This window comes from Sus scrofa, chromosome 9 (assembly GCF_054392235.1).
Source record: "Sus scrofa isolate SSC_HxYL_T2T_F1_AM1 chromosome 9, Sscrofa_HxYL_maternal_Yorkshire_Landrace_v2.0, whole genome shotgun sequence".
In the NCBI taxonomy this organism is placed as follows: domain Eukaryota; kingdom Metazoa; phylum Chordata; class Mammalia; order Artiodactyla; family Suidae; genus Sus; species Sus scrofa.
The window spans coordinates 135771772-135790974 of record NC_139391.1 but is presented as its reverse complement, the minus strand read 5'-3'; the positions used below and the strand labels follow the sequence as shown (position 1 = coordinate 135790974).

General features: G+C 42.9%; 2 protein-coding genes across 10 annotated transcripts in view; one reads left to right on the top strand and one right to left on the bottom strand.

Annotated features, from left to right (window-relative positions):
- Nucleotides 1-12958, top strand: part of PPP2R5A (protein phosphatase 2 regulatory subunit B'alpha) — a 71920-nt gene extending 58962 nt beyond the window's left edge. The window contains 8 exon segments of the mRNA NM_001100192.1: nucleotides 473-532; nucleotides 1398-1506; nucleotides 2311-2364; nucleotides 8957-9007; nucleotides 9279-9398; nucleotides 9478-9605; nucleotides 10605-10706; nucleotides 11779-12958. Coding sequence (NP_001093662.1) covers nucleotides 473-532; nucleotides 1398-1506; nucleotides 2311-2364; nucleotides 8957-9007; nucleotides 9279-9398; nucleotides 9478-9605; nucleotides 10605-10706; nucleotides 11779-11911 — 757 coding nt within the window. The 3' untranslated portion in view covers nucleotides 11912-12958.
- The window catches only part of PACC1 (proton activated chloride channel 1), a 36401-nt gene continuing 29429 nt past the window's right edge, over nucleotides 12232-19203 (bottom strand). For 7 of the 9 annotated variants that reach the window (XM_013979969.3, XM_005667859.4, XM_084978075.1 and 4 more), the window contains 2 exons: nucleotides 19026-19133; nucleotides 15377-16812 (listed from right to left, as the gene is read on the bottom strand). In XM_013979969.3, the coding sequence (XP_013835423.1) occupies nucleotides 16651-16812; nucleotides 19026-19133 (270 nt within the window). In that variant the 3' untranslated portion in view covers nucleotides 15377-16650. Of the gene's footprint in view, nucleotides 13215-15376; nucleotides 16813-17040; nucleotides 19134-19203 lie in introns of those variants that run through there. The other 2 variants (XR_014816561.1, XR_014816562.1) reach the window with 2 other exon arrangements.

The window sequence follows — 19203 nt, the reverse complement described above, 5'->3', positions numbered from 1 at the left end:
CTCCCTACTTTAAAGGCAACCCTCATCTTTCTAAAGCTAGGCAGCCTGTGTAGTTTAGGCTTAGAGAAATTCTAAATAAAAGCGGCTTCGTTACTTTTTGAGTCCTTTTTTCTCTTAGAGTTTCATATGAGTAGAGGTTTCCTATTTTGAGAAGTATTTCTTTGAGAAAAATCCATCTTTCATATAAATTTTAAAGTAAAATAAACTATTCCAGATGGAATTAATTGTTATCTTAATATATGGCAAGTTTTAGCAAAAGTATATGTGATTTAATAGGAAATAGACATTCTTTCATAAGATAGCTAAGAAGTAACTGATTAGCGGCAAAAAGCTCACAGAGAGTTCCTAACGTGTGCTTGTACATTTATGTTCGCCCTTTGGCTGATCTCTTTATACCTTTCCGCCACTTACTCTCAGTTTAGTTTTCTGATGTTTGATTTTTTCATTTCATCTGTCTTTATTTTCAACTCAGGTTTATATATGAAACAGAGCATTTCAATGGTGTTGCTGAGCTCCTTGAAATATTAGGAAGGTAGGTCAGTTTTTTGATCTTTTTAAGAATTAAATAACTTTGAATGTTTTATGTATTAAAATATTAGCTGGGATTAGAGAAATGATTTTGTATTTTGGAGTTTAAATATAGAGCATAAGACATAGTTTCTCAACTGAATTCTTATTATAGCTTTTTAGATGGTCAGCATATTAAAGTACTGCCATGTAAGACATCTGGTTCAGAGGAGGCTTCTTCCTGCTTTTGAAGCTGTGGCATATTTTATGCCTGATTTTGCCAGACTGCCCTCAGAAACTTATAGGATCTGATTGGGAAGAGATGAAATCCGCTATGGTGAATCTTTGACGAAGTTACAGTCATTCTTGTTCAGATGTTGCTAGACCATTCCTAAATCACTCTGCTCTTTTTAGAAGAATCTGTACCCTGTGATTTTTAGTTGATGTGAACATTCCACCTTTCTTATTCACCACGTAGCAGTATTAACTCGAGAGAAGTTTAGACCCTCTGTTAATATTTAGGGAATGGTTATGGAGAGAACTGCGTCTTAATTTCAGATGTCTCAATAAGTGAAGAGAAGCTCCCCATTTACTTCGGAAAATACTGAAAATTCTAACAGTATTGCATATTGACTCCCCTGTGCTTTGGAGAAGAACTGGGACGTTAAATCGGCAGTCCTGTTTTCTTTTGGGAAACTTTCACAGGGACAGCGGATGACTTAAAGGAACAGACCTCACAGCAATAGTCTGTCTAAAGTAGTTTGCAGATGAGGAAGCCATTCAACGCCAGGACGGAAGCAGAGCAATTCCTTCTGTACTCATGGTTGTAATAACTTTTAGAAATAAAGTAGTAACTACTTAACCCTTCCCCTGCCTTTTTTTCCCTCCAGTATTATCAATGGCTTTGCATTGCCACTGAAAGCAGAACATAAACAATTTCTAATGAAGGTTCTTATTCCTATGCATACTGCGAAAGGATTAGCTTTGTTTCATGCTCAGGTAAGTTTCAGGAAAATTTCAGGTGGGAATGACTATTGCTACAAAGACTGATAGAAAGGCAGAAAAATTGAGAAATATCGAGGTGGCAGTTTTAAGTATAATTAAGCAATTTGCTTTGTAAGTTGCCCAAAGCAAATTTTTACTGTATCATACTTTTAAAGCATTGAGAGATTCAGTATTCTTAAATAAGCTCAGTGCACGCTTAAGTGCAGATGTAGGAAGGGTCACGTTCTCTTCTAGTCCAGGCCTTGACCTAGTTATCTGTGTGACTTTGAATGAATCCCACATACCTGCAGAATGTTCCATCTAGCCGTGATGACCTAGTTAGAGGATGCTTTAGTTTCCTCTGTTAATACTCAGAGAATAATATATCAGCATAGGCATACATGTTAGCAACACACTGGAAAACTAAAATGTTAACTCCAGTCTTAGGTCAGTCCACTTTATCTGTTTTTTAACTTATTTATTTAGTGGGCTATAGTAAAATTGCTGATTTGTGAGATAAAGACAGTTACTTTTAATTCCCCAGAGAACTGCTCTGTCACCTAAATGACAGAAGAAGATTGATATGCCCAACTACATTTCTCTAATATTTCGGTTAACTTAAAGTTCAGTAGTTACTACTGAAAAAGGACGTGTTTTTTGAAGTAGAAGCTGCTTAGACAGTGACGAGTATATTCATTTTTATGTATTGCGATAAAGTTTGTCAAAATCAGGATGTTTTTGTTAGCTAAATATAAAAATCCTGCATTACTAAATATTATTTCACTCAGTAATATTTGTAAACTGTCCCTTGCATTTTAGCTAGCCTACTGTGTTGTACAGTTCCTGGAGAAAGATACAACACTAACAGAACCAGTAAGTGTTGGACTTATTTTTATGTTTTTGGTCTGCATTGTAGCATTCCACTTCAACCCTCTTTCTATCCTCATAGAGTTATCAATAAGTAGTAGTAATATTTCTTAAACTATAAAATTATTTAGAAGAAGCAAAGTGATATTTGAAATCTGTATTTTAAAAAGTGAGGTTGGGACAGTGAGTTTTCATGAGTTATGAGGTATGCCTTGAATAACTTAAATATAGATTAATATTGAAACACAGTAGTTATGATGTATGATAACAGGATCAAAAGACTACAGCGAAATTTTATATACATAGTATCTTCAGTGATAGCCTTTTTAATCTTTTAAAATTAAAATATACTGTAAGGGTCCCGAAACTATTCCCTTGAGTTTTGTTTTGTCTTTAGAAATAAGATTTTTCCCTCTTATTAAGAGTAATCCACATGATAGGGATTAAAAACATTTCCTTGCCTTTGGTGATTAAGATGTATCTTAAATTTGTGGTTGCCAAGGGGGAGGAAGTGGAATGGACTGGGAATCTGGGGTTAATAGATGCAAACTATTGCATTTGGTTTTTTTTTTTTTTTTTTTTTTTTTTTGTCTTTTTGCTATTTCTTGGGCCGCTCCCGCGGCATATGGAGATTCCCAGGCTAAGGGTCAAATCGGAGCCATAGCCGCCAGCCTACACCAGAGCCACAGCAACGTGGGATCCGAGCCGCGTCTGCAACCTACACCACAGCTCACGGCAACGCCGGATCATCAACCCACTGAGCAAGGGCAGGGACCGAACCCGCAACCTCATGGTTCCCAGTCGGATTCGTTAACCACTGTGCCACGACGGGAACTCCCACTATTGCATTTGGAATGGATAAGCAATGAGATCTTGCTGCATAGCACTGGGAACTATGTCTAGTCACTTGCAGGGAAGCATGATGGAGGACAATGTGAGAAAAAGAATGTGTATGTGTGACTGGGTCACCATGCTGTACAGTAGAAAATTGACAGAACGCTGTAAATCAACTATAATGGAAAAAATAATCATTATAAAAAAAGATATAATCTTAGAATAATAGACTCTTTACTTTTTCAGCATAGCAATTCAGTCTTTGAATTTTACTGTTTGTCAATGACAAAGATTTAGGAGAGAATAAAAATGTTATGAAAATTGAAGGTTCAAAAAACAGAAGGTAAGTTTAGGGAAAGACAGAAAAGAGTAAAAGCATAGAAAACAACATTTTAACCTTGGCGAAATAAGCAGTTTGAGAGTTTTCTAGATATCCTAGATCTAAATATTTAAGAGTTCTTAAAGAATAGCAGAGGGTTTAAGGGACTTAAATTATAATATTTTCTTTATGTTAGAACTTTCTGAGGCTGGGGTGCTCGGAAAAAAGTATATGTACTTGGGGCCACACCCCGCAGCATGTGGAAGTTCCCGGATTAGGGGTCTAATCAGAGCTGCAGCTGCCAGCCTGCACCACAGCCACAGCAATGCCAGAGACAAGCCGCGTCTGCTTACCAGCTCATGGCAACACCAGATCCTCAACCCACTGAGCAAGGCCAGGGATTGAACCTGCATCCTCATGGATACTAGTGGGGTTCATTACCACTGAGCCATAGTGGGAACTCCTGACTTGAGCTTTGTCTTTGTAAAGGAATGAAAGTTACTCTTCCACTCTCTGATATTTAGAGTTTTAGACTTTTTACACTTGCAATTCTTTCTGGAAACAGCTAAAAACAGTTTTTAAAGACAAATCAGGAGAATTAGAAGCCTAGTATTTACATCAAACCACATAAACCTCTAAGGTGGATTAAATCTTAATACAAATCCATGATAACTCTCATTAGAATTGAGACAAAGAAAACCCATAATATAATAAGTCATGGTTCATGCTTGGTAAGTAATAAACAGATATAATTTAAATATGTATAAGTTAAATTAATGTGGAGTGGATTGGGGAGATAGGTGATTTCTTTTTAAAGAGAAAAAGGTTAGGGAGAGGGATGAGGGCATTTGGGTTAGGTGAGTTGGGTCAGTGGAAATAGAAACAGGATGAGAAGGTAAAATGTCCAAGTTGACAAAGGAAAGTATTTTTCAGTTGATAAAGATCTGTAGATACAGAGATCCTACACTTTCTCCTATAGGCCGTTCTAGCACCCAAGTCCTTGGGTTTGAGCCCTATTAGTCATTTTCTATAAGCCTGGCATTCATGTCATAGCTCCTTTGATTATAAATTAGTCAGAGCCTTGGCTAGTTTGTCACATTCTTTATGTTCCCATATCTTGTATTGAAACTATTTTATTTTCCAAAATGGAAATGACTTTGTTACTTCCATTTATGAAAATAATGTGTGTTAATTTGGTTCACACTAGACAAAACCATAGAGCATAAGGTGGGGGAAGTTACTTGAAATCTGGTCCCCTAGAGATAACCATATAAATTGGTGGATGTATTTCTAGAATTGTTTTTCTATATGTATATTTATGTATAGATTAAACAGCAGGACAGTGCTGACCAGGTTTTTTCATCTTTCAATATAATGTGAATATCCTTTCATATTAATTTGCTTCATTTTTTTTCTCTGGTAGCATCAAATTCCATTATATGAATTACAGTAACATATTTAAGCAATCCTTAATTAGTAAACACTGCGTGATTGGAGTTTTCATTGTTATAAATATGTTGTTGGGTGTGGGGATGTTTTAGGATGTTGAAATTATTCTGGCTCCTTTCTGTGACATTGGTTACCAAAAAAACAAAAAAAAAAAAACAAAAAAAAAACTGTGTTTTCAAAAAACGTCAGAACTATACTCAAAAAAAGGAAAAAAAATTGTACTGTATATGAAATTTTTAAAAAACTAAACTACTGAAATTAAAACCATGTTGCTGGGTCAAAGAATCCATGAAAATTTTAATATATTCTAAGTTGCCTTTCAAAAAGTTAGAACAATTCTGTATTCCAGTCCAGAGTTTGAAGGTGCCTGTTTCCCCTTATCAGCCAGGGCTGAATGTTGTTTTAATTTTTTGCTAGTCTAGTAGGTATGAAATATTATTTTAATTGCCTTTTAAAAATTATTATAGCCATCCTTCTGCATGGTTATTGGTCATTTATATTTACGTGTCCTTTGCCTACTTTTAAGGCTTTTCCTATTATATTTTACAAATTTTTTGTATTCATTTGGAGTTTTTTTCACTTTGAATATACTGTTTTTAATCTTTGCCTTTTTAAAGAACTAAAAAAAAATTTATGTAGGGGTATCTGTTCAGCATTAAGGCTTCTGGTCTTGTTGTGCTAGGTAAAATCCTTCTAACCTTTGAGATTATAAAACTAATTCTAGTTATACTCTAGTTACTTTACAGATTTAGTTTTTATGTGTTAAAACTTTATTCCATCTATAATAGTTTCCTAGAGCTGACGTGACAAATTACCTTGGTGGCTTAAAATAACAAATTTATTCTCTCAGAGTTCTGAAGGTCAGAGGTCCAGAATCAAGGTGGGCAGGGCTGCACTCCCTCCAGATGCTCTAGGGGAGATACTGTTCCTTGCCTCTTCCAGTTTCTGGTGTCTCAGGGTGTCCTGGGCTTGTGGCTGCATCACTGCAATCTCATGTTGCTGCCCCTTCTGTCTTTCCTCTGTGTTCTCTTACAAGCATACTTGTCATTGGATTTAGGGCCCATCCACATAACCCAGGATGATTTCATCTTGAGATCCTTAATTTTCTCTGGAAGACCCATTTTCCAAATAAGTCACATTCATAGATTTCAGAGATTAGGACATGGACATATCTGTTTGAGGGCCAGCATTCAACCCACTACACCATTTGAAATTGAAATTTTTCAGTATGACAGAAGTATGGAACTGTATTATTTTTCTGTTGCTGGCATAACAAAATTATCACAAAATTGAGTTGCTTAAAACAACAACCGTTTATTATCTCAGTTTCTGTGAATCAGGAATCCAGGCATGGCTTAGCTGGGTCCTTTGCCTCAGGGTCTCTCACAAGGCTAAAGTCAAGGCATCAGCAAGGGAATGGAGTTGCATATAAGGCTCAGATGAGAAAGGACCTGCTTCTGGGTTCACATGATTGCTGGTGGTAGAATTCGGTTCTTCAGGGTTCCTAGCTGGCTGTTAGCCTGAGGCCACCATCAATTCCTTATTACTTGGGCCTCTCCAACATAGCAGCTTGCAAGACAAGAAAGCCCTAGAGAGTCTACTGCTAAGATGGAAGTCACAGTGTTTTGTCACTTTGTCATAGAAGTGACATTCTGTCCCTTTCGCCACAGTCTGATTGTTAGAAGCAAGTCACTAGACCAGTCCACACTTAAGGGGAGGGCTTGACTACACAAGAGTGTGAATTCAGGAAGTAAGGATCACAGGAGATCATTTCAGAAGTCTGCCTGCCAGAGGAACTACACTTTTTTCCTTCCAACCAATGAGCCACCAGTTCACGTACCCACCAATTCAGCTGTTTCTCATGGAACTGAAATGCCACCTTTGTCATATATTAAACCTCATATGTATTTCTGTCTGTCTGGATACTCCTGTTATATATCTTTTCTGTCACTTTCCATGCTGCTATCATATTGTTTTAATTACTGATCTCAGTAGTACAGGTTCCATTCCATTAATTTTATCCTCCTCCCCCTTAAAAAATTTTTGGCTGTTTACTTAACATTTATGGATTTCGAAATACCTGTTTATAGTTTCATAAAATAACTCAGTTGGTATTTGACTGAAATTGTATTACTTGTATAGATTTAGTATTGGAGGAAATATATGTACAATACTGGTTCATCTCATCTATTTTTAGTCTTTCATGATATTCAGGCAATTTTTATAGGTTTTTTCATATAAATTGTAAACATTTCTTACGAATTGTATTATCTGCATTAGTTTTTTGTTATGAAAGATATCTTATTTTCATAATTATTACTGATACTTTGCCTCAAATTTTTTCTATACTTGTCTTTTATATGGCCACATATTGAATTTTCATACTCATTTTAGTATTTTTTAGTTTTTTAATATTTAGGGGGTATATAATTATAATCTTAGACAAATAAGTATAATTCTGGTATTCCTTTCCAACATTTTTCATCAGATCCTTTTCATCTTACTGGACTGACTCCAGAATAGTGTTCTTCCCAATTTTAGTCTGGACGAGTGTTCTTCAGTACTGGACAAGACCAATAACTAAAATTACCTAAAAGGCCGTCAAAGATTTATTTGCACAAAAGCAGCAGGTCCAGTTGGTTTTACTGCCTGTTTCCAAGAAATCAATTTATATAAGTTGATTGCTGATAGTTTCTGATAAATTCTTAGCTCTGGCTTACTAAACTTTTATCAGAATATATAGTTAATCAAAAAAATCAAATAACTGGAGTTCCCGTCATGGCGCAGTGGTTAACGAATCTGACTAGGAACCATGAGGTTGTGGGTTCGATCCCTGGCCTTGCTCAGTGGGTTAAGGATCCGGCGTTGCCATGAGCTGTGGTGTAGGTTGCAGACGTGCCTCGGATCCCGCATTGCTGTGGCTCTGGCGTAGGCCGGTGGCTACAGCTCTAATTAGACCCCTAGCCTGGGAGCCTCCATATGCCACAGGAGCGGCCCAAGAAATGTGAAAAAGACAAAAAAAAAAAAAAAATCAAATAACTGTGCAAAATCTTTTGCAATGATCATATAGTTCGGTTTTTCTTTTTTTGGGGGGGGGGGCCTGCACCCACGGCATATGGAAATTCCCATGCTAGGGGTCCAATTAGAGCTGTAGCTGCTGGCCTAGTCATAGCCGTAGCCATAGCAACACTGGCTCCAAGCCGCGTCAGCGACCTACACCAGAACTCACGGCAATGCCGGATCCATAACCCACTGAGCAGGACCAAGGATTGAACGACCCTCATCCTCATGGGCACTAGTCATATTTGTTTCCACTGAACCATGGTGGCAACTCTGATCATAAGAGTTTTTCTCCTCCCTTTTAACCTATAACTGTAATGAGTTGAAACATCCTAGAATTTCAGGAATTAGTTATTGGGCAGGTAGTTAATGTTCTGTTAATATACTGTTGTATTCTGTGTAATACAAATTTTGTAACTATGTTTACTTAAATTCATGATCCCTTGTTTTCTTGTGTTTGGGTTATCAAGATTGTGCTAGCCGTGAAATAGAGAACCTTCTGGCTTGAGTGCTTCATCATGGTTTAAGTAACAGGAATCATCTGTTCCTTAATTTCTAAAATAACCTTCCCCCAACCCCACCAAGTCATTATCTCATATTTTCCCTTATTTTCTTAGTAGGAAAGTAGCACTTACTATTAAAATTATTTTATTTGTAAGCTTAATTGATAATTTGTGTTGGTCTTCCTGCTTCATGAACATCAGGGACCTCCTCCGTCCTGTTATCAGCAGGCTCCTAGCATCTGGAACAGCATCTGATACAAAGACTCTCAATCATTATCTGTTGGAATTGGTGAAAGTCTAAAGCTGAGCCAGAGTAAAGGGAAGGAGATGTACATAGATATTAATCAACATTGAGGTTATCAGTTATTTAAAATTTCTTGGGACTAAGCAGCTTCATTGCTTAATTCATGCTAAACTTTTCCCTTTTTTGCAGGTGATCAGAGGATTGCTGAAATTTTGGCCAAAAACATGCAGTCAGAAAGAGGTGGGCCTTGTTTAACAAAAACTGCATTTTATTAGGACTTTTCAATCTCGAGTTATAACCGTGCTTCTTTGGGCTGAGTGTACCGTCACTGCTACCGAGTGGGGGTGTCATGGGGATCAGAGAGACTAGCTCGACATTATCGTAAACTGCACGTACTGTTTTTTTCATCCACTGTTAATTTGTAGATTAACCTATTCATTTCTGTGTTTTCTATACTAACATCATATAATTTGTCATACTATGTTTCTTAAAAAAATTTTTTTTAACCCAGGTGATGTTTTTAGGAGAAATTGAAGAAATCTTAGATGTCATTGAACCAACACAATTCAAAAAAATTGAAGAGCCCCTTTTTAAGCAGATATCCAAGTGTGTATCCAGTTCTCATTTTCAGGTATGATATTTTCAGAAAAGCCATGTTTATCTTGTACTATTACGTTTTTCGTTTTGACACATCTAAATGTCTTTTTCAGGTTGCAGAAAGGGCATTGTACTTCTGGAATAATGAATATATTCTTAGTTTGATTGAGGAGAACATTGATAAAATTCTGCCAATTATGTTTGGCAGTTTGTATAAAATCTCCAAAGAACACTGGAATCCGTAAGTGTCTTTTTTTGTTGATTGTTACTCTTGTGGTTTTGTTTGTTTAGCCTTTTTGTCACTTGATCTCATAGCTCATCCTTGAAATCACCTGGAATCGATTCCAAGGTTAACGTTACATAGCTTTATTCTGTTCTGTACTTTATACATAGTTTTGTGGAGCTATAAATATATGTGTCTATGTATTCTTCCTTTCAGTTGAAAATTACAGATCTAGGGTGGGGACTGTCTGGTGTGGCATGCTGCCCCAGTGTGTGGTTAAACACTGTTGGGGAAACTAACCCACCATCTGCAGAGCGCTGGCAGACTGCAGGCCACCAGGATCTGGGCTCACCCCCAGAGCTGGCCTGGCTCGGGGGAGCTTCAGTGGTTAAAGTCACATCCGGGAGTTCCCATCGTGGCAAATCGGTTAACAAACCCGACTAGCATCCATGAGGCACGGGTTCAATCCCTGGCCTCACCCAGTGGACTAAGGATCTGGCGTTCCTGTGGCTGTGGTGTAGGCCGGCGGCTGCAGCTCCAGTTGGACCCTTAGCCTGGGAACCTCCATATGCCGCCGGTGCGGCCCTAAAAAGAAAACAGTACATGAAAGTCACATCGTAGTGTTTAGATTTTGCATATATTCTCAGCTCCCTTATCCTGTTTTCTACTTTCTTCTTACAAGTTACGGTGATTGGATCTTTTTCAACTTCTTTTGATGCTGTTATTCTGGTTCGTGACAGTAGACTCTAGAGCCTACGGGAAGCTGACCACAACATTTTTAGGATGTCATCTAAGCACGATACAGGGGGAAGGCCATGAGTTTTGGAATCAGACAGACCACCTCTCCCACCACTGGCTGTGTGGCCTCGAGCAAATTTCTAAACTTCTTGAACTTTAGTTTATCATTTCTAAGGTAGACTGAGTCAGCCAGCATCTAACCCATTTCCAAGATGACAGTGTTGTATCTCCCGTCGAGTAGTGGCAGCAATAACCAGCACTGGCTCGTTTCCACTCTAGGACCATTGTGGCGCTGGTGTACAACGTGCTGAAAACCCTCATGGAGATGAACGGGAAGCTTTTCGATGACCTTACGAGCTCATACAAGGCTGAAAGACAAAGGTATTTGACATTTTTAATGACAGGGTTATCTGTGTATTTTGGATCAGTTGACGGTAATTTAGTCCAGTGTTTAAGAAGCCAGTGACGACAAGCATTACAATCTGAATGTCCCTAATAAACACTTCCAATTCATACATATTCAGGGAAACGCCTCACAGTTACATTGTTTCTAATTTTTTCTTCTTGTTTCATTCTGAGCCTTAGAGGTCATCAGTCTGTAGCATCTGCATTGTGAAATACAGTTTATGCCGCATTTTAAATACTGTTGTGCACAATCTGACTTGTACATTTACGAGAATCACTTTAGTCCACATGGGCTTTCATAGTGAGCTTACCCGTCACCTGTTCCTTGCACAATAGTTTGATAGTTTTTAAGCTGCCCATTTTACCAAGGTGGTATTTTCAAGTCAGTGGATATCTTAGTATCTGCATAAATCAGCACTTTAACACATTTAAGTGCAGAACCGTAAGCCCAAGGTTTTTTCACATGTTCATATAGACATTCACAATAGTTTGAGCCAAGTTATTCAGAAACGTTTTCTTTCAAATTGAAATGAAGTAGTTGAAGCAACATATTTTGAGTTTTTTTCCTAAAGAGATTATTCAGACTTTTCAAACTTGCAAGTTTCCATTTGATATGTAAGAGACAAGAGATAATAAGACACAACTGGTAAGAGCTAGAGCTGTGGGGCCAAAGGATGCGATTCCCCCTGGAAACGGCCCTGGCCTGACTGCGTGGCCAGCCCTTCCATCTGTCTGCAGAAGAGTGGCCGTGACCGCTGCAGCCACTGCAGGGGGCTTACCTGCGGAAGTTAACCGTGAAGCCCAAGGGCCGTGGTGGTGATCAGATGCAGGCAGGGAAGGCGAGGGGTGACTCTCAGCCGGTACAGGAGGTGCGAGGACGTGGGTTCCTGTAGGAGAAGGAGGTGCCCTGGGGGACAGGCCTCGAATGCTGTAGCAGAGGGATTGAAGGGACATGTGAGAGAACAGTCCGTCCTCCTGCAAACTGCCACATAGCAGTTTCTTCCAGCTCTGAAGTGCATTTCTAACAAGATTTTTGCTTTATTTACAGGGAGAAAAAGAAGGAATTGGAACGTGAAGAATTATGGAAAAAATTAGAGGAGCTAAAGCTAAAGAAAGCTCTAGAAAAGCAGAACAGTGCTTACAACATGCACAGTATCCTCAGCAATACAAGCGATGAATAAAAAAAGCCTGTCACCTCTGCTGGATAGGCGGTTTTGTACACTTTTTTGAAATGTGTAAAAATTATGAAACAAACCTCATCAGTATAATATAATTAAAAAGCCAATTTTTTTTTTTCTGGCAACTGTAAATGAAAAAAAAAAAATATATGGACTAAACATAGCCCTGGGCTATATCATAGCCACAGTATATTGTAACCTTTGTCTAATCATTGATTTGTGTCACTTCTGCAGTTTCACAGAAATGAATGAACTTTATCATCTACGATATGAGTGAACTAATTATGGGCGTGGTGAGAATCATGACTTGAATTCTGTTTGGGGTTGTGTTGCACATAGAGTAGTCTGCTCTGTATATTTTTCCCTTTTCTAATGTGCTTTTCACGTCGCTGCAGACCTTAGTTACATCCTAGGAAAAAGATGTCCTCAAACAAAACCGAGGCGTAGCTCTGACAACCTTCCCTCCATCGCGCCCAGACACAGGAGGGAGGCAGTGACCTGCCCTAAGCCTGCCTTTGTTAGAGAGATTACTGTACTCTGGAATTGGAGCAAAACCTTCAATTTCCAGGCTCTTTAAAGCACAAATTATGAAGAAAAGCTGGGAAAGTAAACCAGACTCCTCCGCCGGCTCCTCGTGAACATCCCCCTTCCCCGGCACCTCCCGGAGTGACGAGCACAGATCAGCGGCGGCGGCGCGGTGAACGCTGGCCCGCCTCTCACTCATTCCTCCTCTTCCCCCGAAAGGCTGAAGGCAGGGCCCTTCCAGTCCTCACAGCCTGCCCACCTCCAGTCCCTCCGGGCGGTGAGGCGGCACGCTCCTTGGCACCGCCTGGCTTTATGGACAGGAATCGCAGTAGGCTTCCTCTGTAGGGTTCTGGACAAGCTGACTAGAGAGAGGTCGTGTATGTTTTTATTTGGTCAAGTATTTCTCACATTTTGTTATCAGAGTACCATTCCAATCTCTTAACTTGCAGTCGTGCGGAAAACTTTTGTAATGAGAGATCGTCATTGGGGGATTGAGCAGCATTTAATAAAGTCTATGTTTGTATTTTGCCTTATGTCGTCTTTGCTTTTTTCAGCACTAAGCTTAGGCATCCGGAAGAAGCCTGTCCCCCTTCGTTCGTGCATACGTACGTGTGCATGTGCAGAAAACCTCCTTGCAAAGTGTGGGGCATTCCGATGAAAGAATAGAAAGATGGGACTTACCGTCATGGTGCAGGGGAAATGAATCCGACTAGCATCCATGGAGATGCAGGTTTGATCCCCGGCCTCGCTCAGTGGGTTAAGGATCCGGCGTTGCTGTGAGCTGTGGGGTAGGCCGGCGGCTACAGCTCTGATTAGACCCCTAGCCTGGGAACCGCCATATGCCACAGGTGCAGCCCTAAAAAGCAAAGAGAAAAAAAATATATATATAAAATAGATATACTTTACCAAAGTATATCTATTGTACATTGTATAGAATATTCACATAAAATTCTAAGTTCTAGAATACTCTTCCACCTTCTCTCATGCCCCTTTATGTTTACAGGCTGGGTTTAACGTACCTTAAATGTATGTATGCATGCACAGTTTTTTTTTTTTTTTGTCTTTTTCCTATTTCTTGGTCTTGGGCCGCTCCCTCGGCACATGGAGGTTCCCAGGCTAGGGGTCCAATCGGAGCCGTAGCCGCCAGCCTACGCCAGAGCCACAGCAACACGGGATCCGAGCCGCGTCTGCAACCTACACCACAGCTCACGGCAACGCCGGATCGTTAACCCACTGAGCAAGGGCAGGGATCGAACCTGCAACCTCATGGTTCCTAGTCGGATTCGTTAACCACTGCGCCACGACGGGAACTCCGCATGCAGTTTTAATTAAAACATACCTAGGAGGATAAATCGCAAAATCTACAGTAACAGCACTTTTTGGGGGTTTGGAGGGGAGACTGTGGCAGATTCAGAAGCTGTTTATAAAGTTTCAACCGCTGACGTCTGCTGCTGCTTTCACATCCATGAAGAACTCAAGCCTGGACCCTGCGCACCATTCCTAGGTCTCTGAGGATGCAACCCCTCCCGCTTGCTCCGGCCCCAGGGTCTGTGGCTCACCTATCACCCTGTTCTCAAGGGGCACCTTGCCGCTGCCATCCAAATCCCCCACACTGAGCCGAGCCCAGGCAGCCTCTCGACAGCTGGGGCAGCGCCCGGAGAAGAAACGGGTGATCTTGCTACAGAACACACAACAAAAGGCGAGCCCCGGTGCCCCCGGAAGTCCAGGTTGGGTCTAAATGTCCGCTGTGTGGAAGGCTCGGGCATGTGTTTCTTTTACTGAAGAGCAGCTAGAGTGGATTTGGGCAGGCTGCAGCTAAGAGTTGTTCAAGATATTTCCTTCAAAGAGCTAGAAAGCCTCACTTCCTAATTAGCTACTTACGCATTCGCCAGGTCTCGCAACTCTACAATACACAAGTGATTTTAATATGTTCATCGGAGCAAGTTTTATCAGCTATTTTAGTACTAAAGTGGCGTGTCCTCTTTAAAGCTACTTTAAAAACACACACCTGTTTTTCAATACTGTCAGAGGAAAATTTACACCTGGTTCTGCATCTGCCTTACAATAAAATTTAGAGAGACAGGACTGAGGCTTAAAGGTTGAATGGGCCTGCTTCTGTAGCACAGAAAAATAGCCAGGACTATTTTCTTACACAAGTTCTTTTGTCTTTCTGCCTTTTCTAGGGCCGCTCCCACCGCACATGGAGGTTCCCAGGCTAGGGGTCTAATTGGAGCTGTAGCCTATGCCGGAGCCACAGCAACGCGGGACCCGAGCCATGTCTGTGACCTACGCCACAGCTCACGGCAACGCCGGATCCTTAACCCACTGAGCGAGGCCAGGGATCGAACCCGCAACCTCATGGATGTTAGTCAGGTTTATCCGCTGAGCCATGACGGCAACTCCACAAGTTCACTTTTAATAATTCAACCCCAAAGCAGTTTCTGGCTGCTCAGTTAGACATGGGATGTGAAACGCTCCCCACTCGTGTGTGTGAGTTTTTCTAAATTTTGAATTACCTCAAGCCAGGTTACGAAACTCAAGAAATGCTACCAAGTCCTCTTCGGATGCGAAGGGCATGTAAATAATTTAAAACTCTGGAAATAATCTTCATAGCCTTAATCAGAGCCAATGGAAACCCTGCAAAACACAGCCAGATGGAACTCACCCCTGTCAGAGGACAGGCCGAAAGCGCTAGGGTGAACTGAGTGCCCCTTTCTCAAACGGGTGGGTTTGTAGGGCAGCAAGAGTTAACGGCTTATTCAAGGGGCTTCATTGTCCCTTGTGGCCCACCTGCCCTTCCCTGGGCGCAGTCATGACATACCTCGGGGGTCCCGACCCATCCACCTCGGGAGTCCAGGCTCATGCTCCCTTTTATTTGGAGGTCACAGAACGAAAGGGCACCGGAGCCTACTGACTTGGCAGATACGCACACTGGCATGCTGATTCCTTTTGCATTAATCTTTTATTTACCTGTTAATGAAATCATCAAAATACACAGACTAGGCACCTACCATGTACATACACATACATGTTCTAGTGCTTCTGCATGTTAACAACTCCAAACACACCTGCGTCAACAAATATTCTAGCCAGACAGGTGGCTAGTCAGGCCCTAAGAAATCTAATTACAAATTTCCAGTAGCTTTTTAAAAAAGTCTCATTTAGGGAGCTTCCGCTGTGGTGCAGCACCTTAGGGGGCTGGCATTGTTTCTGATTGGGCACGGGTTCGATCCCCGGCCTGGTGCAGTGGCTTAAGGATCTGGCATTGCTGCCGCTGAGGCATAGGTCACAGATGCGCCTCGGATTCAAGTCCCTGGCCTGAGAACTTCCATATGCCATAGGTATGGCCCAGAAAGAAAAAAAAAAGAAGGCTCATTTACTATTTAACAAACGAGAGAGCAGGTCAGAGGCTGGCTGACGGCTGCAGAGACAAGAGGGTTCTGCCTTTCTCGCGCACAGGGCACGTTCACAGCATGACCTCCAGGTCTGCACTTGATCTTCGCCAAGGCCGAGCAGTGACAACCTCCACACCTGGAGACTCAGCGCTGGGGCGGGGTGCAAATCACACTCCCTTTTCATCCATTTTAAAAGCTTCAGGAGATGGAGTTACCACTACGGCACAGCGGAAACGAATCCGACTAGGATTGTTTCCACAAGGTTGTGGGTTCAATCCCCGGCCTCGCTCAATGGGTTAAGGATCTGGCATTACTGGGAGCTGTGGTGTGGGTCACAGATGCGGCTTGGATCCCGTGTTGCTGTGGCTGTGGCGTAGGCCGGCAGCTGCAGCTCCGATTCGACCCCTAGCCTGGGAACCTCCATGTGCTGAGGGTGTGGCCCTAAAAAGCAAAAAAATTAAAACTTCGAGAGAAAAACCTAAGGTCAGAGCCTTAATTATCCTGTTAGACCTTAACTCTATACCAAAATAAGAAAGGAGGCCGCTTCCACAGACCTTCAGAAAACTGGGTTATATCTAATTCCCCCTTCTACAAACACTATTCATGAGATGCTGAGACATGTTCATTAATAATTTAAATATTTAAATAAGGTTAGGTCATCCACTGATCTGGTTCACTGGGCTCTAGACAGTCTCTTCGGGGGCCGGGTGAGAAGCTGCAGTGTTTCTTCAAGTGGGTACCCGACTGCTGGCAGCTTCCCCGAAGCCGAAGTCACGACAACTTCCAGTAACTCGGGCAGTTCTACGAACAGCACAGGCGGCGTCAGCTTATGTGGTTCGTCGCCTGACCTCTCTTCTTAAGGTACCTCCTCCTAATCTTGATCATCCATTTCACACTCAGTTTGGCAAACTCTGCGGCTTTAAATAATGCCAAGAAGGCCCCACAGAGAAGAGCGATTGTGTTCCAAGGATTGGCGGTGATTATCTGCAAGACAGAAACAAACACAAGTCTCCCAAGGGCTTCCGTTTTGATTCTCATCGTCAAAGAGCCCCGCAGGTTACTGGGGCGATGAGAAAAACGACTGGATTCTAAAACTGCCGTAACTTGGGAGTTCCTGCTGTGTTTAGTAGGTTAAGAACCTGACTGGTATCCATGGGGATTCGGGTTCAACCCCTGACCTCAGTGGGTTAAAGACCCGGCATTGCTGTGAGCTGCAGTGTAGGTTCCAGATGTGGCTCCGATCCCACGTTGTTGCGGCTGTGGTGTAGGCCGGCGGCTACAGCTCTGATTCGACCCCTAGCCTAGGAACTTCCACCAAAAAAACAAAACAAAATAAAAAACAAAAAAAACCACCTCTGCACAAATAAGATATTCAATACTTAGCTTTACATTTTTGGCCTAATCCACTAAGTCATCCCGCTTTGAGAAAAATTTTCCCCCACTATACACCAGTCCGTAAGGTCAGTTCCTCCCATTTGCTCCCCATCTCACGGGTGCTGAGACCTCCCCTCCCACCGAGCAGTGGCTGATGGCCCTCCTCTCCCCCCGAGGACTCGTCTGCGAGCTGAGCCTCGCCGCCACCGAGACGCCCTCCTGCCACCTGCAGTTACTAACCCTCAGGCCCTGACAGCTGGACTGGAGCAGAGAGACGGAGCCCCTGACCTTCGCTGGTGGGTCCTTACCGTCGGGCACCTCTCCTTTCTAGCTCAGGCTGTCCTTTCACTGACTGCTCAGCTCCTTCAGGCCGAGCTCCCATCCTGGATGGCTGAGTTCCCCGCCTGGCAAATGCACAGCACTTTTAAATCCCCACTTCGCAGGGAGACCTCAGGCTACAGATGAAAGCGCTTACAGCACCGCCACGGCTTAGGACCGTCAGGAAGCGGAGCGTCAACGCAGGCCAAGCGGCCTCGAGCTTTACTTGGCCCGTAACGGGCTTTCCCACTGCACAGGGCAGGTTAAAAACGTCAGCGCACACACCTATGGGAGGAGCTGCAGGGCCCCCTCCTCCGCAGAGCCTTCACCAACTAAGTCTGCACACGCCTATTTGTACACGCACAAGGTATTTGGCCAAGCCACACCTAACAGCGGTGGCAGGATCACGGGCCCGCCCATGTCACGGGGACCCTTCCTGTTCTTTTCTCCTTAACAGCCGAACCCGCAGCATACGGAGGTTCCCAGATTAGGGGTCAAATCAGAGTTGTAGCTGCCGGCCTACACCACAGCCACAGCCACACCAGATCCAACCTGCATCTGCGACCTACACCACAGCTCACAGCAATGCCGGATCCTTAACCCACGGAGGCCAGGGATCGAACCTGAGTCCTCATGGAGACGTCAGGTTCTTAACCTGCTCAGCCACAACGGGAACTCCAACCCTCCCTGTTCACGTCTCAGCTTTGAAATGTCTTCCCCTAACCCACGACCACATCAAGACATTTTGTGATGCTTGGTATTAGATTTGGGACTGGCTCTGGAGTCTCATGAATGCTCTTTTGGCAAAGCTGTCCCGTTACTCCCCCTTTCCGAGACGGTGAGTCTGAGACACCCACACTCACTGATGCCCTCTTAATTTCTGATCAGTACCTTTCTGCCTGGACTTACCACAAATAAAAAGGACTCTTATCCGACAGAGAACCAATAACAAAGAATGGCCCCAACAGGAGTAATCGCGCTTATTAGCTGAATACCTTCTACTGCGTTCATCTGCTGTCACCTCTTGGCGACTGCTCTGTACCAGGCACTGTGTTGGACGCCAGAGAAGCACTGAACCAAAGATGAAGCCCCCACGTTCACAGGGACAACAGTCCAGGGTTGGAGATGAGACTGACTAAACACACATGACGGGAGTTCCCACTGTGGTGCAGAGGAAACGAATCCGACGAGCATCCATGAGGGATGTGGGTTCCATCCCTGGCCTTGCCCAGCGGCGTTGCCAAGAGCTGTGGTGTAGGTGGCAGATGCGGCTCGGATATGGCGTTGCTGTGGCTCTGGTGAAGGCTGGCAGCTGCAGCTCTGATTCAACCCCTAGCCTGGCAATCTCCACATGCCTCAGATGCGGCCCTGAAAAGCAAAAAAAAACCCGCAAATGCCCCAGAACATGAACGTCATAAATATGCGACAGGCTGTGCCCTGGGCTGGGGAAGAAGGTGCGGACAGCCTGCGAGGACACCAGGAGTTCCCTCTCAGGCAATACTCACGTCTTGGACCTTCTGGATGAAGGGATCCTTCCATTCGAAGACCACAAAAAACAGCTGAGCACTTTTCTCGGCCGCCGGCCTCTGGTCGATGTAGTTGACCACGCTGGTCTAGGCACAGAGGGGGAGGCAGCGTTACCGCCTCCGGGTCCCTCCCCGGCCTGGGCCGCGGGGGAGGAGA